This window comes from Ambystoma mexicanum, chromosome 7p, assembly GCF_040938575.1.
Source record: "Ambystoma mexicanum isolate Mex_15411 chromosome 7p, UKY_AmexF1_1, whole genome shotgun sequence".
NCBI classification, from domain to species: Eukaryota; Metazoa; Chordata; class Amphibia; order Caudata; family Ambystomatidae; genus Ambystoma; species Ambystoma mexicanum.
Window position 1 is genome coordinate 751,039,035 of NC_090939.1, and position 20,038 is coordinate 751,059,072.

General features: G+C 48.9%; 1 protein-coding gene across 3 annotated transcripts in view; it reads right to left on the reverse strand.

Annotated features, from left to right (window-relative positions):
- Positions 1-20,038, reverse strand: part of CCDC138 (coiled-coil domain containing 138) — a 749,637-nt gene that overhangs the window by 489,377 nt on the left and 240,222 nt on the right. For all 3 annotated transcript variants that reach the window (XM_069636872.1, XM_069636873.1, XM_069636874.1), the window contains exon 7: positions 13,767-13,925. In XM_069636872.1, coding sequence (XP_069492973.1) covers positions 13,767-13,925 — 159 coding nt within the window. The remainder of the gene's footprint in view (positions 1-13,766; positions 13,926-20,038) is intronic.

A 20,038-nucleotide genomic window follows, 5' to 3' on the forward strand; every position in this document is an offset into this window, starting at 1 on the left:
GTGCATGTGCCCTGCTTGATGATGCCGGCACATCCTCCATCTGCTGGGGTCCAGCTGCTCTGGTGTCCACCCCTGTTGGACCTCCGACTCCCGACTGTGGCAGGGATGGGATCCCCACCGAGCTGGCTGCCTTGGTCAGGGCAGGTCCACAGGGGGCCCTGGTGCCATCTGGGGTGGAAGACGCCATGGAGAACGAATGGCGCATAGTCTCCACAGAGGAGGAGAGGGCCGCCAAAGTGGCCGACACATGTACAAAACCCCCGACCATGGACACTCCCAACTGGGCCACGTTGGCACGCTGCTCTTCGTGATGACGTGCGTGCTCCCCCCGGGAAGCACGCACATCATCACGGATGTCACGTGTGTGCAACGTGACACCAATCAGGACCTTCTCCATACGGCCAGGGGTCCCCTCGTCCACAGGTAGAGGAGTGTCAGATGACATGGACATCCCCCCTACCTGCGAACGGGCCTGGGATGGGGCATCCCTGCTGGTGCATGGTGGTGCAGTCACAGGGACAGGGACAGCGACATGCACAGGCCCCTCCGCGGTGACCTGTGCTGCCTCCTGCCCCTGGCCCTGCACTGCACCACTTGCACCAGTGGTACCACCCCCACCAGGCCCCATATGCGGCTCAGTAGCAGCCTCCTCCTCCTCTGTAGAAACCACCAACCTGGATGGCTCCACACCGTCTTCCGCCGTTGCAAGCCCCTGTGGGGGCTCACCTACCCCTTCCGCTGCAGCCGTAATGGCAGACGCAGCACCAGTCCCCTCACTCCCAGACGATGGTAAATTCTGGGAGGGTGACTGGGCCTTGCGTCGCCGGCCGGTGGGGGCATCCCCACCGCTTTGCTCCACAGCGCCGTCTCAGCCCTCTTCATCACTTGCCGCTGTGTAGAGGGAGACATAGAACACAAGCATCAGGGTACTGTACAATGGTCCCCTAGACAGGAAGCAATAGCAGATGAGTGGCACTGTCAAACATCACTTCCATCATGTCCCTCCACAACACATGGGTCAGTGTAGGCAAAACACATGCAGTAACAGGCATGGCGCATGCTATGAACATTAGCATACATGTCCAAGGGACTCTTGAAACATACAATGCTGGTTTGAAACTAACATGCATCATGGGTCATGCCTATCACATGCACACACTTCACCCTAGTTTCATCCATCTGGCCTCGTACACCCCAGACACAGTGGATACAAGGATGAGTAGGCTGCATCAGTGAATCTGAACATTGTCACAGACATGCGTCATGCATCCATGGCATTTCCATGTCACAGACACGCAAGTCAGACACACAGACATGGACACCATACATGTCCATGACAGCAGCACCCATCTCTTACACCCCATCCATGTCTAATAACAGAGACAGGCATGCATTAATGTGTGCATTCCCCATGCTGCTCCGCATGTTGCATTGTAACACATGCACCAACCATGTGGTTCACACATTACTAGTCTCACGTGCATGACCATGATGTCCCTGCACACACACATACGTACATGGCCTATGTCACACATACAGGCAAGTATCAGACAACCAGCACCCTGCAACATGCCCTGTCTCACACAGCAATGCTTGGCCACTTACCGCTCAACTCCGGACGGGTCTGCCTCCGAAGGATCTGGGCGTGGAGTGCTGGGCCTACGCGTTCCAGGACCCTTATCCGGATGGTACTCATGCAGCCCCGGCCCCCCTCCACGAGGCGCCGGGCCTTGTTGAGGGTCCTGGACCTCAAGTCCTCCCAGCGCTTCTTGACATGTTGGAATCTTCGGACTGCCACCCCCTCCGCGTTGATGGCAGTCACAATGTCCGTCCAGATCCTGGTCCGTCCTTTCTTGTCGGCGCGCGAACTTCCGAAGAGGGCATCATACTGCCCCAGGACTTGCTCCACCAGGACACCAACTTCGGTGGCAGTGAAGCTGGTGGCCCTCTGCCTCTCTGGCTGGGGGTTGCCAGTGGTCTCAGATGGTGGTGTGCCCGACATGGCAACCTCAGAGGCAGGCGTGGGTGGGAAACTGGGTCCTGGGGCTGGGTTGTGGAGCGATGGTATCCCAGTCGGAAGTCTTCTGTTCCAGCAGGGGTGGTCACAGCAACTGCACCCCTGCAGATGGCTGATGTGCAGGCACGCAATAGCAGGGCACGTGGGCAGCAGGCAGCAGCAGATGGCAGGTGGGAGCGTGTTCGGTGCTCTTAGGGGCAGGAAAATGGCCTTCAGGGCAGGAGCGTGGTCTTCCGTGTGTTTTCGCGTGGCCAGCTTGATACGGAGTGATTTGGCACGTGAAAAAATTGCACGTCAGCGTGTAATTCGAGGAAAGGGCCTTAGCGCGTAAGTGCGTCAGCACACGCATGCGATTCCATTGGACCAAAGGCCCTTAGCGGTAAGCGCGTAACATATTGCCAGCGCTCCATGTCCAGGTCCTCGAGAGGCAGACCCGTCTGGAGTTGAGCGGTAAGTGTACATGCATACTGATTGTAAGCTGTGCGTGCGGTGGTGTGCCAGTAGTGTGCAGGTTGCACATGTGGTTTTGTAGGGCCATGTATGGATGTGTATGTACAGGGCCGTGAGGCTAACACATGCGAGTCCTCTCATGTGTGAGACACATGGATGGTGCATGTGTGTGTAAGCTTGCATGCCAAATGCAGATGTGTGAGCACTCATGCTTGAATGACTGTGTATGTAAGTTGGCATGGTTGTAGAGTCACACATGGATATCGGTTTCAGCTGCATGTATCTGCACCGTGTACATGTGCATGTGTGTGTATTTCACAAGGGTGCAACAGTGATGCAACATGGATGCTTGGGACACTGACATGTAGAAGACTGATTGCCAGTCGTGACATGGATGCTGATCTCATCACTGCGACAGTTGGTGGAGGTGTACACATGCATGTAAGTGTTGTGGCGTGTGTGCATGTCTAGTGCACTCCCTGTGTTTCATGTGATGTCTGGCTCACCTTTGGCTGCTCATGCTGTTGTATGTGTATGGATGGTGCTGGCTGTTGCCATATGGCTGTGGAATTGCTCAGGTGTGTGAGTTGACATGCCATGTGTGTTGGGGATTGTGATGCGATGTCTGAAGTTTGATACACACATGCCAGTTGCACATGAGTGGCAGTATCAGTCCATTGTACAGTGTCCTGATGCCTGTCTCCTATCTCTCCCTGTCTGCTGCATCAACTGATGAAGAGGGCGGAGAGGGTGCTGTGGAGCACAGCGGCGGGGATCACACCACCAGCCAGAGACGCAAGGCCCGGCTCCCCTCCCAGGTTGTGATCTCGTCAGGGAGTGAGGAGTCCGGTGCCGCGTCCCAGGCCGCAGCTGCCGAGGGTAGGTCCAAGAGGCGGAGGTCGGAGTTGGACTCCTCGGCAGCAGAAGGGGCAGCTGAGACCCCACAGGGTCCGACGAAGGAAGATGGCACGCAGTCATCCAGGTTGGTGGGGGTTTGGTGGAGGAGGAGGCCGTGCAAGGGACAGAGACGGGGTCTGGAGGTGGGGATTCCACTGGTGCCAGTGGTGCAGTGCAGGGGCAGGGACAGGAGGCAGCACAGGCCGCCGCGGAGGTGCCTGTGTGTAATCCTGTCCCAGATCCTTTGACTGCATCATCCCGCACCAGCAGGGATGCCTACGTCCAGACCCATTTTCAGGGAGGGGATCCGCTTACGACAACTGGCCTTCCTCTCCCTGCGGACGTGGCTATCCGGGACCGGGTTGAGCCTGTCCTGGGTGGGGTGGCGTTGTGTCAACGGGACATGCGAGGTGACCTGCAGTCTTTTCATGGGGAGACTGCCCGTCATCTCAAATGGCTTGTTGACCACATCAGCCTACTGGGACAGGTCACCCAGGCCGGATTCCTCCGTTTGCTGAACCTTGCTTCGACCCCCTCCTGACCTGAACCCCCTATGCGCCAGTCGTCCTCCGTGCCATCTTCCCACCCATGTATCACCTGGGTACCCTGTGGAGCTGCCTCTGACCGTGCGGCCAGGCTGGTGGAGGACACATCCCTGCCACAGTCGGGAGTCGGACGTCCAGGAGGGGTGGCCACCTCAACAACTGCACCCCAGCCGGAGGAAGATGTGCAGGCAGCAGGAGCCAGGGCACGGGTACAGGCACAGCAGCAGCAGCAACAAGGTGGCAGCCATGATGGCTCGGGGCCTTCGACATCAGAGGGGCAGGCATCGGCCGGAGGGCAGGAGGACCCAGGACGGGAAGTGTCTTCCGTGTTGCAGCGGTTAGACCATGCTATAGATGCGGAGCGGCAGCGGGCGGAAGAGGCACGGCTAACGATGGTCAGGGCGGAGAACTCCATGCAAAGGGCTCTGAGGCGGGCCGAGTGCCACGAGGCAATTCGCAGGGACCTGGAGGTCCAGATGTCATCGTCCCTGCGAACCCTCGGGGCCTTAGAAGAGGACCGCCTCCGGAACATCGAACAGGAGTTCGATGATGCCCTGGCCCGGGAAATCAGGAAGTGAGCCGTCGGACTAGCCCGCTGCCATTGTATATAGTTAATTAGCGTTAGGTTTCCTTTTGGTTTTCATTTCATTTGGGGCGCTTGGACAGTGCCCCACCTTTTTGTATATAGTTGTTTATTAGGTAGGGTTTTTGTCGGTTTCCTTTCATTGGTTGGGCTCACGGACCCTGGATTTGTATTTTGTATATAGTTCTACACTGGATTTCACTTCATTTAAGTTTCTTTTTTACCATGGATCAATGGATTTGATTGGACGGACAGACTCTTTGGACCCATTTGCTTTTGGATTGATTTGGATTCTGGTTTCACACATTTTTTTGAATATTTTGGACATGCAGCCTTTTCTTCATTTTTTCCATTATTGTGTGATTTCTTTTTATTCATTTGGTTAATTATTGAATACACATTTTATTATATACTTTACTGATGTGGTCTTATCTCATTTGTTTTGTGCATGTCACAATGTTGATCTTTTCACAGTCATGTGTCACCATTGCGTGGGTCTGAGGGACATTGATTCATGGCCATGCTGGTTATGTATTTTCTATCATAACTTTGGGAATTCAATGTGGGGTGTTTGGACTGGGGTGGGATTTGGGTGGCCATGAGGGGCATGGGTCTGGAGTGTGATGACCTGTCGGGGGGGGGACATGTGTGGGGGCCTGCTGGCAGGTGCCCTGCACTGCTGGGGGTGGGGGTAGAGGGGGACATGTGTGGGACATGAGTGGGGGCCTGCTGGAAGGTGCCCCTGACTGCTGGGGGATGGGGGTGCTGGGGGACATGAGTGGGACATGAGTGGGGGCCTGCTGGCAGGTGCCCTGCACTGCTGGGGGGTGGAGGTGCAGGGGGACATGTGTGGGGCCTGCTGGCAGGTGCCCCTGACTGCTGGGGGGTGGGGGTGCAGGGGGACATGTGTGGGGGCCTGCTGGCAGGTGCCCCTGACTGCTGGGGGGTGGGGGTGCAGGGGGACATGAGTGGGGGCCTGCTGGCAGGTGCCCTACACTGCTGGGGGGTGGAGTGCAGGGGGACATGTGTGGGACATGTGTGGGGGCCTGCTGGCAGGTGCCCCTGACTGCTGGGGGGGGTGGGGGTGCTGGGGGACAGAAGTGGGGGCCTGCTGGCAGGTGCCCTGCACTGCTGGGGGGTGGGGGTGCAGGCGGACATGTGTGGGGGCCTGCTGGCAGGTGCCCCTGACTGCTGGGGGGTGGGGGTGCATGGGGACATGTGTGGGACATGTGTGGGGCCTGCTGGCAGGTGCCCTGCACTGCTGGGGGGTGGGGGTGCAGGGGGACATGTGTGGGGGCCTGCTAGCAGGTGCCCCTGACTGCTGGGGGTTGGGAGGCTGGGGGACATGAGTGGGACATGTTTGGGGGCCTGCTGGCAGGTGCCTCTGACTGCTGGGGGGTGGGGGTGCTGGGGGACATGTGTGGGGACCTGCTGGCAGGTGCCCTGCACTGCTGGGGGGTGGGGGTGCAGGGGGACATGTGTGGGACATGAGTGGGGGCCTGCTGGCAGGTGCCCTGCACTGCTGGGGGGTGGGGGTGCTGGGGGACATGTGTGGGGGCCTGCTGGCAGGTGCCCCTGACTGCTTGGGGGTGGGGGTGCTGGGGGACATGTGTGGGGGCCTGCTGGCAGGTGCCCTACACTGCTGGGGGGTGGGGTGCAGGGGGTCATGCTTGGTGATCAGTAGTGCAAGGTGACATGTGGCTTGGCTGGGGGGCATTCCCATGGTGGATAGGCTGCCTGCGGGACATGACCAGGGGTGCAGGGTAGTCCCCTGTGGTGTGGGCTGCCTGCAGGGGCCTTGGAGGGTGTAGAGGGAACACCTGGGAGGACCCACACTGCCAATTCACGTGTAGGACTCCCGGCACCCCCGAAATACATGTACCCTGCTGAAATCGTGTGTGAGACTTCCCCGAACCCCAGGAATACAAGTACCCCACTCACACAGGGCCTATCGCGTGTGTAACTCCACGCGTACCCCAGAAATACACGTACCCCACTCGCACAGGCCCTTTCACATGTGAAACTTCCCGCGCACCCCAGACATACACGTACCCGGATCCAATCGCGTATGAAACTCCACGCAAACCCCAGTTATACACGTACCCCACTCGCCCAAGGCCTATCGCGTGTGAAACTTCCCGCGCACCCTCGAAATACACGCACACGCTATTTTTCACACAGCGGGTGTCCGTGTTTGTCGCGTACCCCTTTGCACGTCATTTGTCCTAGAGGGACACAGTATGGGACATTCATCATAGCTGTATGTACGTGATTTTTGTTAGCGCACAATTTTTTCATGCGCAGGGACGCTACTGCCTGCCTTCGTGTGGTGGACGTGTTTAGGCGAGCGTGTGGGCGTTCTGCGCACTTGCCTCCTGTACTTCCCCCGTGACGCCCACATTTTCACAAGCTGTTCCCTATTCCGCGTGTCACGCCCCCTGTTCCTCCTACTTTTGTTGTGTGTGCCGCGCTATGTGCGATTTTGCTGTGCTCGTAGCGCACGCTGTTTGGAGACGTGTGCGCCAGCGTGCGCCACGCAGAATTTTGGCGCACATCCTGGAATTTCCTCGCGCACAGACTTCCATGAATCGCTGTGCACGAGTTTTGCTGCGATTTTCGCACTGGCACTGCGATTCGCACACTTGCGCTGAAAATTTTAGCGCACATTAATTCCATAAATTGGCTCCTTAATTCTCTCTCCAATTATAAATACAGTGTGTAAAATATTCCCATCTCAAACTCTTAGTGGGGCTACTGATAAACTTGCAATGTCCAGTTTAATCCTGTCATTAGCCTTATCTTGGAGTCAGTGGGGTACATGGTCAGCGGAAGCAGGGGCCTTGATAAACGGTAACTGTCATTATACCCATCACATGGGCCTCGATCTTTCACATATTGAAGCCTTTTTTTAAAACATTTCAAACCTGACTCTTCAGCCATGCAAGTTCTGACACAAATCAAACAATAATAAAAATGCAGAATTAGCCCCGGCAGTGATTCCACTGGGGGAATTATAGCCACAAAGATGTAAATTCCTCCATGTTACAAGTGGACATACTGCTGAATTGCTGTTAGGGAGAATTCTCTCTTTAGGCTGAATTTCCTAACCTAGTGAGTCCCCCAGCAGCTTTGCTGGATTTCTGGAGTTTGTTTTTTTCTCCTGCCAAGAGAGAGACTCTTTTTCTCCCACATTTGGACCTGATTTATGGTGTTCCTTTGACTGTTAATGTGTTTTATGGGCTATGGGGTCCTTTACTCCATAGGGTCTCATGTGTTTTTACTATGTGTGTTACCCAGCACCCTCCGTGCAGTAACACAGGGGTGTCATAGTGACACCCCACCATAGACTCCATACCCTGGGACTGACTACTGTCTCCCAGGGCATGTAAAGTCACCATTGGCTTTCCCAAATTATGAACAGAAACCAGTACAAACCATCATATTGTGGACGTACTGGTCGGGGCAATTCGATTACCCCGGGGTCTGTTAGTCGAGGGGGCACGTCTCCGTCCCCCCTGATCGAGTTTTGGCTGGTGGCAGTGGATACTACTTTTTATATTCGACCACGAATATATCCCTATGGGATTTTCCCATTGTTCGAGGCTACCAACTTTAATTATTTAATTCTCATAGCCTCGAACATACCGCCGGTTTATTTATTTAATATTAATTCACTGGTTGGTATTTTTTGCCAGGACTCGATTCTAAAATGGCGTTTGTGTTCTCTTCTGTGACTCCAACCCAAGTCGAGCCCTTTGTTCCACTTTTTGGCGGGCTTCTCCACAGAAGGGTACCACAGGGGGTGTGGGAGAGGGTTTAGGCACCCTGGACTGAGCTACCTTGGTAACTCAAGTCGCACTCTTGTGTGAATGGCCCAAGTGGTGAGCCGGCCGTTTCGGACTTCTCAGTGCTCCAGATAAGATTTTGAGGTAGGAGTATTTTACTCCACGTTTTTATACTTTGAGAGTATATATACTATATATATATATATATATATATATATATATATATATATATATATATATATATATACATACACACACACACACACGCACACACGCACACACACACACACAAAAAAACGACCCAAGAGTTTATAGAAGAGTACGGCCTACTAGACCAGGCACAAGTTGGCTTCAGACCACTGAGAGGAACGGAATCAGCTCTACTCTCAATATGGGACGATCTAAAAAATCAATGCAGACTCGCACAACAGCACTGCCTTGATACTCCTAGACCTATCGGCAGAATTTGACACAGTCGACGATGGCACCCTCATAACGAGATAGGAAGGACTTGGAATAACAGACACTGCTCTACTATGGATCAAATCTTTCCTAACAAACAGAATGGAAACTGTATGGATGAAACCCTTCAAATCCAGCCCGAAGGATTCCACCTGTGGAGTACCAGAAGGATCATCCTTCTCCCCGCTACTATTCAACATCTACCTGTATCTACTGATCAGAATCATCAAAATCCACGGCCTCACTTGCTACAACTACGCTGATGATACACAAATAATCTTCAAAATACAAGACAACCCGGAAAGAAACAACGCTAGAAAGCTGCCTACACAATGTATTCTTCTGGATGAAGTCCAATTCCCTCAAAATCAACCCAGGCAAAACTGAAATAATGATTGTCACAAAAAATGGAGGAGAAAACCAATTCATCCCTTGGCCAAGGGAACTCGGTACAACCCCAGCACCCTGGCTGATTGTAAAAAACCAGGGGGTTCTGATGGACAATAAACTCACGTTAGAGCCACAAGTAAACACTCTCCTCAAGAAATTCTTCTTCCTCCTGCGAGCGGCAAACAGAATCTTACCGTTCTTATCGTTCACCAACAAAACGACCACCATCATCGCCCTTGTCATGTCCAAAGTAGACTACGCCAAAAGCCTATACCTAGGCATGCCTGAACGACTCCAAAAAAAACTACAACGCATTCAAAACGCGGCAGCCAGGCTACTTCTGAAACTACCCCGAAGAGAACACACCGCACCAGCGCTGAAAACACTACATTGGCTACCAATAAAACAACGAATAAAATTCAAAACAATGTGCATTACGCACAGAGCAGTACACAACGAGAGACAAACTGCGCCTACATCAACCAACAAGAACGCTCAGATCAAGCATGGACATCCGCCTGGAACCGAAGCCCCACAACAAAAGAAAACTTGAAGGATCCTCCTTCTCTCAATGAGCCCCAAAAACCTGGAACGACCTTCCAAAGTACATACGTAACACAAGAAACCACCTATTATTCAGGAAATTACTCAAAACCTGGCCCTTCACGTCATAACTATAAAGACTGGCCACAGGGGCACCAACATAACTAAAAACGTCAATGAACGTAGATCGACCGCGAGACAGACCGATCAATCAATGGGAAAAGCTGAGATAAATATCCTATGACATACTAAAGGACCAAATGGGAGACAGTCGCAATATGACCAAAGATTGTAAACATAGCAAACTAAGACATAAAGACTAGAACGAATCATCAAGAGGACCATGACCATAACTATTATCTTCCCCAACAGTCCTAAGAACAAAACAGAGAGGGAAAGGAAGCACTGCACCAGAGGCCCCAATGCAATGGATGAGAAACAGATTGTTTCATCACTACACACTGTCCACCAATACAATGCAGGAAGCACAATGCCCCACCACACAAAACTACAACTAAAGAACAGTCCCAAGGATGTCCACCCCATGGAAATCAAAGAACCAGTCAGGACAGAAGGATACTAACTTCTGAATACACACCAAGACGGATCCATTAGGACAACACTTCAACACGACCCCGACCCTGAACCATTCAGACCCTTAACCGACCAGGGTCACACTGGATAACCTGAGAATAGATATCATCCAGCCAGTACCACACCTGAAGATTAGGTTCAGACGCACCCACCAATCCAAACTATACTCAATAGGATACAGTTGGATCAGCGCAACACCACCAAAGCGAGTCGGGCTACAAGGAACCAGCAACATCCCAACCCACAGGTATACAACTCTAACAGAATCATAAGTACCTGAACCAGGATACAGACCCCACTAACCCAACCATCAATCTTATACTACATACTTAAATCCACACAAAACCACACAACCATCCCTCTCCCAGCAATCTGCACGCACTTTACCAAACCGCATCAACAACACAAACTTCACCCACAGCACTCAAGGCCTTCATTCGATCCGATACTAGCACCAAAGCCCAGCACTCGGTGTATACCGAGCTGAAGCTGCCAACAGCACACCACTTCTCCCACTCTCCTCCTCCCCTCTTCCCGACTAACCCTACCCACCCTTCCTGTTTACAGATCTGCCAGAGTACCAATTCCGTTGGTGACGGTGTGCTATACAAGTACAGCTAACACATATATATATATATATATATATATATACACATACACACACATACACATATATACATATACACACACACACACACACACACACATACTAGATCTAGATATACTCATGTCTAAAGATTAGCATACTGGGTCTTTTTTTCAGTATCAACTGCGTCTAGATGGGGTTAGGTCCGTTATGATTTATGATATGATTGGTTATTTATAACGCGCTTAATACCCAGAGGTTTCCAAGCGCGGACCCGGGGATCGAACCTGTGTTGCTCCATGTCGTCTTGCTTCCAAGGAGAGCATGTTGCCCCTGAGCTATCCTCCCGAATCAGTGCACTATACAAATACACCAATCCAATCCTCTCCTCATTCTCTGCTACCTACGAGCATCAGCCGAACTATACCTTTCTGTAACCAATGTCTGTCCTGCCAGAAAATATTTTTTTCTATTCCCTACCATCTTACTCAGACCTTCAGAAATGTGGCCATTGGCACTGGCAATTTCTTATTGATTCCTACACATATTGAAGCAGTCTCCAGGAGTGTTCTGGGCATCTCATTCAATTATCATATTGGTAACCTGGTCCACAGATTCCTCGGAGAACATTGGAGTCACAAATTGCGTCATAGCTGCCTGCTTGATTAACCCAAAGTGTTGCACTCGAAGGCCTCCAAACTTATAGGGCATCTTCAATCTTTATAGAGTCGAGGGCTAGTCTTGTGACTCTTAATTCACAGAAGCTTTAGGAACAGCCCATCATCTAATTTACAAATAAATCTCTGATATTGGCATGAACTGAAACATGTGGAGCAAGGGGGTGCAATTATAATTATGGTATCACCATGCTTTCCATGGGCGACATGAATTTCTACCAAAACTCACTCCATATGGCAATGGACCCAGATCACTAGATACGTATATCTATCCTGCGTGGGGCTTATTTTCAGTCTAATCGGGCCTCTGTCATCTAATCCAGGGAACGGATGTAGAACTGATTTTTTTCCAATTGATTTCCAAGCCAGATAATAATGCTGATTCTACCATCCTTAAAAATAATTAACCCTGGTCCCTTAAACTTATAATAGAATAATGATCTGAATAAAACAAAATGCAGTGCTTTTCCCCTGCCATCATGAACCAATCACTTACAAATCCATTAAATAACATGCAGTGAAGCGTTTGCAGTGATTGCAGCGCAAATATTAGTGTCAACAGGGGACATTCCTGTCTGGTGCCATGCTATAACGGACAATCTCCACAAATGGTACCATTAATTTTCACACAAATCCCCACTTGTTTCAGGAATCCAGCACCCAATCCATATTTCTACAATGCTAGCCTCACATATCGCCAATCCACTGTATCAAACTATTTGAAGGCATCAGAGCTCTATAAGACTTCATGTTTACCCGCCTCTCTAACTGCATTCAGCAGAAGAAACATCTTAGCTGAATAGAACCTTCCTGGTCTACATAAAGCAGTTTAGAAATAATCCATCCAACCCGTTAGCTAGTATTTTATACAACCTCTTTGTGTCAAAAAGTTAGAAGGGACATTGAGCAATCTGCACTACTCAGTTGCATCATTAGCCAATTTCAATAATACTACAAGCTTTGCTTCCCACATAAAGCAGGCAAGAAACCCAGAGCCTCATACTACACTGAAAGCAGTTTTGTGGCTACATTCTCTATAAAATGATATAGCATTATAGCATCCCCACCTAGGGGTTTTCCCACATTTTCCATGATCAATTGCCCAATAAACGTCAATCTTGGTGCTAGACTTCTCCAGCATTACTCTAACTTCCTAAGCAGAGGATGGGCGCTGAGCAACTTCAACCCACTCCTCCGCTTGTTCCTCACTCAATCTATTTTTACTATTGTATATCTTGCTATAGTGGCGCTGGAAAACCATATACACCTCAACAGGGCCATGTGCTATGTTGCCCTGCCATCTATCTCTAGTATGGTCTACCATCCTGCCTACTATTGACCAGCCAAGCTGATTGTCAATCAGTCTTCTCTCCTTCGATATGCTGCATAGATATGTATGCGGCATGGTCACATTTCTCAAGTCTTTCATGTTCCTCCATTACCTGTGTCTTCAAAACCCAGCTACCGTCAGTTACAGACAGATCATCTTATTGGTGTAGCTACATTTGCCCAGATTAAAATATACATATCTCTCATACTATCCAAGGTTCAAACTTACGCCTCAGTGACTATGTGATGATCCAGTACCACGCTCTTACAGCTAAACTTCTCTTTTCACTGGCATCCCTTCACTCTTCACTCTTCTCCCTTCCCCACGACACCCTCTCCCGAAATGGAACATGAAATCAGAGTGAATACTGATTGCAAAGACCTTCAAAACACAACATAATGAGGGTCATTACATGTTCCCTGGTCCACAATAAATGCTGGTAAAATTGCTGGTAATTCCAGCACTGGCATTTTTACCAGACTGGGGAAAAGACAAGTTTACCGGGTGAGGGCCACAGATTTACCTCAAGGCCTGACCTGCCGGTAGATCAGGCCCCCACTGGCAAAACAAATGCTGCAATTACCTACATGGAGTCCCAAAGTACTAAATGGCATGGGGAGTTAACGGCATTCCCGCTGCTCGCAATATCCCGGTAATGCAGCGATATCAGACGACGGGAATGCCAATTACGTTTTGGTGGCATCCCACTGGAATTATCGGCGGGATAACACCAATCTCGAAATTAAGGCACATTTCTACAAAAAAATAAGCATCATCTTCGGCCATGAAAGGTTTGACTGACTGATATATATTAAAAGCATTTATAGAAAAAGAATAAAATGTCAATGAATAAAACACAAAAACATCATATGTTTCAAGTGAGCAAAGGCTGACAGTGAAAGAGTACCTCTTTTAATATTCGAATTTTTGCATGAACTTCATCTTCTACTCCTTTTATCTTGGTCAGGGCTGCCTGGTGCCTGGAAAGTAATGCTTCTTTTTCACAGAGACATTCCTCCCGCTTTTTAAGTCGCAGAGAAAATTCTTGTTGCGCCAGACTTTCTTGCTGTCCCAAAAAGTAACAATAATTATAAATCAGGCAACAGACTGAATAAAGAAAGCCCCAAAACATGCAAAAGTCAAATCCCCTTCTGGGCATTTACTGATTAACACTTTGACAACTCAGGTCAGGTACACTTATAACATAGGTTTTTGTATGAATGTAGTCGGCTTTAGAATGGCGGGTCTGCTTTTTGAAATGTAGAGATAGGCACAGACATTCAAAACCATGCTCAACAGGCACTCACATACATACTGTTATGAGGACCGGCAAGCTGGTCACTCAGGGCCCAACGTTTAACCTCACGCCAGTAGATGTTGGGCAGGGGGTATCCAGACGCTCCCCTTGTAACCCCACCTTGGTCCCAGTCACATGGCAGAGGGCAATCAAGGTGCGGTCCCTCAGGCCACTGCTGGGAATCTAGACATTCTCCTAGCCCCACTGGCTTCATAAGGCAGCCAAGACCAGATAGCTTTGCCCCTCCCCAAACCACTTGCAAGACCCTGCAACTTAACGATAGTACAACCCACCATCTCTCTGAGCAGACCCAAACAACAATGAAAAGGCATGTTTTCAATTTAAGGAAAAGAACAGATAGTTGCAAGTGTTTAGATACTGTTGCACCTTTTCTCTGTACATCAAAAGATTCTTCTTCAGGAGTTTGTGAAAAACAAGGTGAACTCTGTGGTTCTGCAGATACAATGTGGTGAATTTGAACTTCCCAAATGCTGAGTTTCAGCTGAATTTTTCCTTGGCAAGAGAACCACACACCCGGGATGCAGTGGTGCTCGCTCCCTGTATAACAGATTTCGAAAGATTACCCAGCAGGTTTCCAGCTTTCAAAACATGCTGGAAACAAAGATCAGCACAGGCAGCACCTGGGAGCAGCCGGGGAGAAGGATTCAAAACCAAAATGGCAGAAAGGCCAACTATAGGACTGGTCCAGTCCCTTGAGCTCATAGCAGGCTCAGGCATACACAAGGGGGACAGGCAACAAAAGCCCTCACCAAATTATGATGTAAAGATGCAGACTCTCACTAGAAGAACCGCATAGTGGGAGGAGGGAACACCGGACAAAAGCACCCCGATCCAGTCAGGTAGCATGGGTTACAGGAGTAGGTGACCAAGCTCTGGAAAAGGCTGGAGGGTGGGGAACAGTGGAAGAAGCAGAGGCTGGAGAGACAGGGGTTAGTGGAGAGGTGGCAGCTGTATAGAGAAGGAAGAGGTAGTGATAGCTAAGAGTGTCAAGGAGGTAGTGGTGGTATTATCAGTGGGTGAGAGTCAGCAGGAGAAGATATTGATAGTTGGGAAGGTGAAGCAGGGTGGGATTACATCAGAGACTCAGAATGGACCTGGGGAGTTGGTAATCCGAGAAGGGTTGGTGGTCAGGGATAAATGATTAGAAGAGGAGGTGGTACAGAGGAGCCCGGGAAATAACATTCTCAAGAGAAAGGAAAGCCAAGACCGAAAAATCAGGTGTCAAGGAAAGGGACAAGGAGGAGAGAGAACCAACAGCTCATTAGTAAGAACAAGTAGGTTCTAGTAGGCTCGGCTGGCCTATGCAGGACCGGTGGAGGGGGTTGGGGGGAGATGAGATTAGGGAGATTACTGAGAGTTTAGGTCAGGGAAAGAAAAATCAGAAGGAAGCCTACGCGGACCACAGAGACGCTCAACCTCTCCCTGCCAGCTACATCCACTGACTATCTGCTCACAAGACTTTACCATGAAGGGAGCCATGAGACATGGAACCACGGAAAGGTTGCAATCAGTTCAGAGCAAGATGTTCAGACCAAGGAAAAGGAGTTGGGCCACTTATAAAGCGTGCAACACCAGAGGGAGTTAGGTAACCCCTTTTGAACTGTATAAACTGGGATACTTACTTCTGAGTCCAGGAAGGCGGAGATACCCAAACCCTGCAGAAGAGATTTCAGAGGGAAAAGATCTCAACCCCACTGAAGAGAATCATCCTGACCTTGTTTTTGTGTGGGTATATCCCACTTTCATTTATGTTCCCCAAATTAGTAAGGCATCCCTGACAAAAGATAATAAACACTGACATACTGTCTTGGCATACATGCCGGTCCACATGGAACCCTGTGGCAGTAGACATACAGTTCCATTCTCCCCCACCCAGTCAGACTATCTAATAATTTTTGTATGGAGGATGGAAGTATGGAGAAAAAGTGTCTCGGGCTGGGGTGTAGTAACTTTTTATTACTCCTACACACTGTCTCCTTTCCCCATACTTAAGGAGAATACCAAATATGAATGCATGCAGGTGGAGGAACTATACCAGCCAAACAGATTCTAGAGGACAGATTGATCAAACTTATCTCATGATCGAACAATAATTTGCAAGCAGTAACGCTTGCAGAAAGTGGATGGGTGAAAACCTTAATAAGCAGAATTCCCATGGATCTTGTAAGCTTTGGAGATGCAAGACAATTTGACAGGCAACTGATATTGATATTTTATTTATATCGCGCTCGTACACAAGTGTTTCAGAGTGCGATTACTGAAACTGGATAGGTTTAGTTGTGAACCCTCAAACATAGTGAAGAGGTTGTGTTCTTTCCTGAAGCATATGGCACGATCAATGTAGGATCTGAGAGACCAGCAAACATCCGCTCAGTATATGACACAAGAGATGGATAGAATATAGGAAGGACTTCTTCCTGATGGATATAGAATGCTGGTACCAAGTTTGACAGAAAGGAAGGATGACTGGAGGCCTAAGCACCAAGCAGTTCCTGTGAGAAACAATGTATGGCTCAGAGGCCAACAGAGCCAAGATTTCACTAATGTGCCTGCCCAAAAGTACTTACAGGAGGGATGTCTTCCACTTTAATAGTCCAAGACCTTGCAAAGCCTTAGATTTGAAAGGCTTGTGGGATAAGGCCTTTAGCACTACATTCACATTCTTGACTGGCTGCTCAGCCCTACCTGGCATGAAGAGCCTCATACAGCCAGTAAAATGACTTTTTATGACTGGGTTGGAAGTGGCAAAGACCATGAAATTCCAGCTTCTACATGGCCATATGAAAACCAGATAGGGACAACATTCAATCTAGATGCTCAGGTTGGCAGGTCCAAATTGATTGAGAGGGCATGGTCCAGGGAGCATAGCAAGGGATCAAGGTCCCTCTCAAGGGACTGGTGGCAACACCAAAGACACTTTCTCCTGTACAGATTTCTGGTAGACTACGTTGTAGTCATCTGGATAACCCCCAACTCCTAAAGGACCAGGTAACACAGTTCATTGATTGAAATGAAGGGCGCAGAACTGTCCCCTCCTGTGGTGGGAGAAGTAGAGGACACACTGGAAAAACACTGGAACTTGCAGGTCCAGGATCTTGAGGTCTGAACACCAGAATCTTGCAGGCAAATGGAGTCACCAGGATGAGGAACAACATGTGAGACTATCTCCATTGGAGGACTTCTTTATGGGTGAGTGGAATATGCAAAGAAAAAAAAAAAGTGTCCTAAAGTGGAGGACACTCCCGTCCCCTGCACACTATACAATTTTGGGATAACCAACCAATTGTTAGGAGAGTTGGGAAATATAGCATAAAACTTGAAAGATGGTAAGTAAATATTTAACAATCTCCAAGAATTATAAAAAAAATAATTTAATGGAACAACATATAAAAAGAAAATCTTCAAAATGAGCTCAACAGGTTTCGTAAAATATCCCTTCATCAGGAGCAATATCAGTTCATTAATTCAATAATCCACTCTTCAAATGAGAAACAAACAACCAATTAGAACATTTTAGATTTCAATTAATTAATTAACCATCATATTATCTTAATAAATGTAACTTTATATGGGGATAAAGCCTTCTCAATAAATAATCTAGAAGAGGAGCCCACTGTAAAAGATCTCATCCAGAGTGTGACGATTCGCATGGTATCGTCACTTCTCTCTAAGGCGGAGCCCTTTCATGAGGCTAGGTAGGTGCGGTTGCTACCCAAAAGTCCCCCTAGGCGTGGTTTAACGCGGGAGGACCTCAATGGGAGAGACTTCCCCTCTGGGGATAAGGAGGATCACCTAGGGTATAGCCCGTTGGCCAATGTCACACCCCAACCTTCAATAATCAGCCCCACGTCAAACAACTTCCTTGAGAGTAGACCCATATATTTCTGTAGTGTAGGAGAAACAACCCCAACAGAAAGTACCAAGACGGAGAAAAGCACAGAAGACATGAAGATTACTAACTGTGCTGGTACGAGGTGGCCCAGAGGATGCATGAAGACCAATCCATAAAGAACAACAAATTACTTTGACAATCTGCCAGGGCGGGACTGGCAACATTGTATAAGAAGAGGAGGACTGAAGACTTCATTAAAGTCCAACAGGGAGAGGCAGCAGGTGTGGAAACCATCCAGAGCGGGAGTTTCAAATCCTGTCGGCTGACCGGGCATCCCGAAGAGAGGAGGACGCTGTCAAAGCGCTGAGGGAGTTCTCTGTGATCGGTTGAGCTGGAATGGACCCGAACACGAAGCAGGAAGAGAGCACTGAGCCGCTGCATTGCTGCAGAAGCAAAGAAGAGAAGCCTGAAGAGTGAGAGACGCGCCCCAGTCCCAGGAAGAACCAGAGGCATTCCGAAGTCCCAAAGGAGGTAACAAAGGTACGAGAGACCGAGAGGGGACACAGGGGTAAGAGGCTCTCCATTAGCCCTTTTGGAATGGCGCATCAAGCATCAGAGGAGAATTTCCTCATCACATTGCCAACAATAAGACCACTGACCCTGACCACCAGAGAAGGGTCTGCGACCCCAACATCAGTGAATCAAGCAGAGGAAAACGTCCTCATCGCATTGCCAACAATAAGACCATTGGCCACCAGAGGAGGGTCTGGGACCCAACATAAGTACATTAAGCATCCGCGGAAAGCATCTGAGGAAAGCGCGGAAAGCATCTGAGGAAAGCATCCTCGTCACACTGGCAGGGAGAAATCCACTGAGGCCCCAAGAAGGATTTGGGACTTTGCCAATACGAGTGGGGCGGGGGGGTCATTCCCCCTGGCTTAGGTGTAAACTATATTGCACTATAGGATCCATACTAGGAAAAGGGAGTCATTTTCCTGGTTCCAAAAACCACTGTTGCATATGTTTGTTAGAACCACAAACCAGGGAAAGTGAGTCATTCCCCCTGGTATCCTTTTGCTAAAGAACATTGCTTGGAATACCAGCCAAACACCAGGAGAAGGGAGTCAGTCTCCTGGAGAAGGTACTTTCTGTTGACTTATTCTTTACTTGTAGTGTGAGGGATAGAAGTAGGTTGTGACACAGGACAGTGAAGTGCAATTTCCACAGACATACTGACAGATACTTTTAGTATTGGTTTGAGGCAGGGAAACCACCTTAGAAGATAGGGATAGAGAGGGTTTCTTTTATTGTTAAATAAAAGTCTTTGCCAACCAAAATTGCACCTAGTGTCAGCATCCTTCTTCAACACCCTTACATGAGATAAATAAGGAATCCAGAATGCAAAAAAGCAACAGAATAGTGTACATCAAGAGTGTACTATGGTACTAAACGTAATTGTAGATGGTGGGACATAGTCCCCACTTACATCAATTGTAAGTAAATCTGTGGGTCACTGTACAAAGCGTGAAAATATTGAAATATTGTAAGAACTCATTCTCAATCAATCTAGAAGTGGAATCAAATAAAAAAATTCTTATGCAGAGATTACTAGAACATCTAAAATGTAATCACTCAATAAATTGATGTATATCAGGGATGTTTTATAGTATACTTCCTTATAGTTGATCGTGGGATAAAGTCCACACTTGCCTCAATTGTGAATCTGCAAGTCACAGATCAGAGTGTGTGGATAACAGGGGAAATCTCGAGGAAACTACATTCAAGACGTGTAATTTAGCAAAGATGTCCATAAACACGTTGAGATAAAAGGATGGAGCAATAGGAGCAAGGAAGCTTACCCAACATGGGCAATCAGTCTGTGAAGACGTGCACTCTACGCTGAAAACCCGAGATTCCAAAATGGCCGCTATGAAAAGTAAAAAACGTCATAATGTACAATGTGATGACGTAATCACGTCGCTCCTGTCACCCACAGGTATATGTCAAATAACGTGACGCGAAAAAAGAC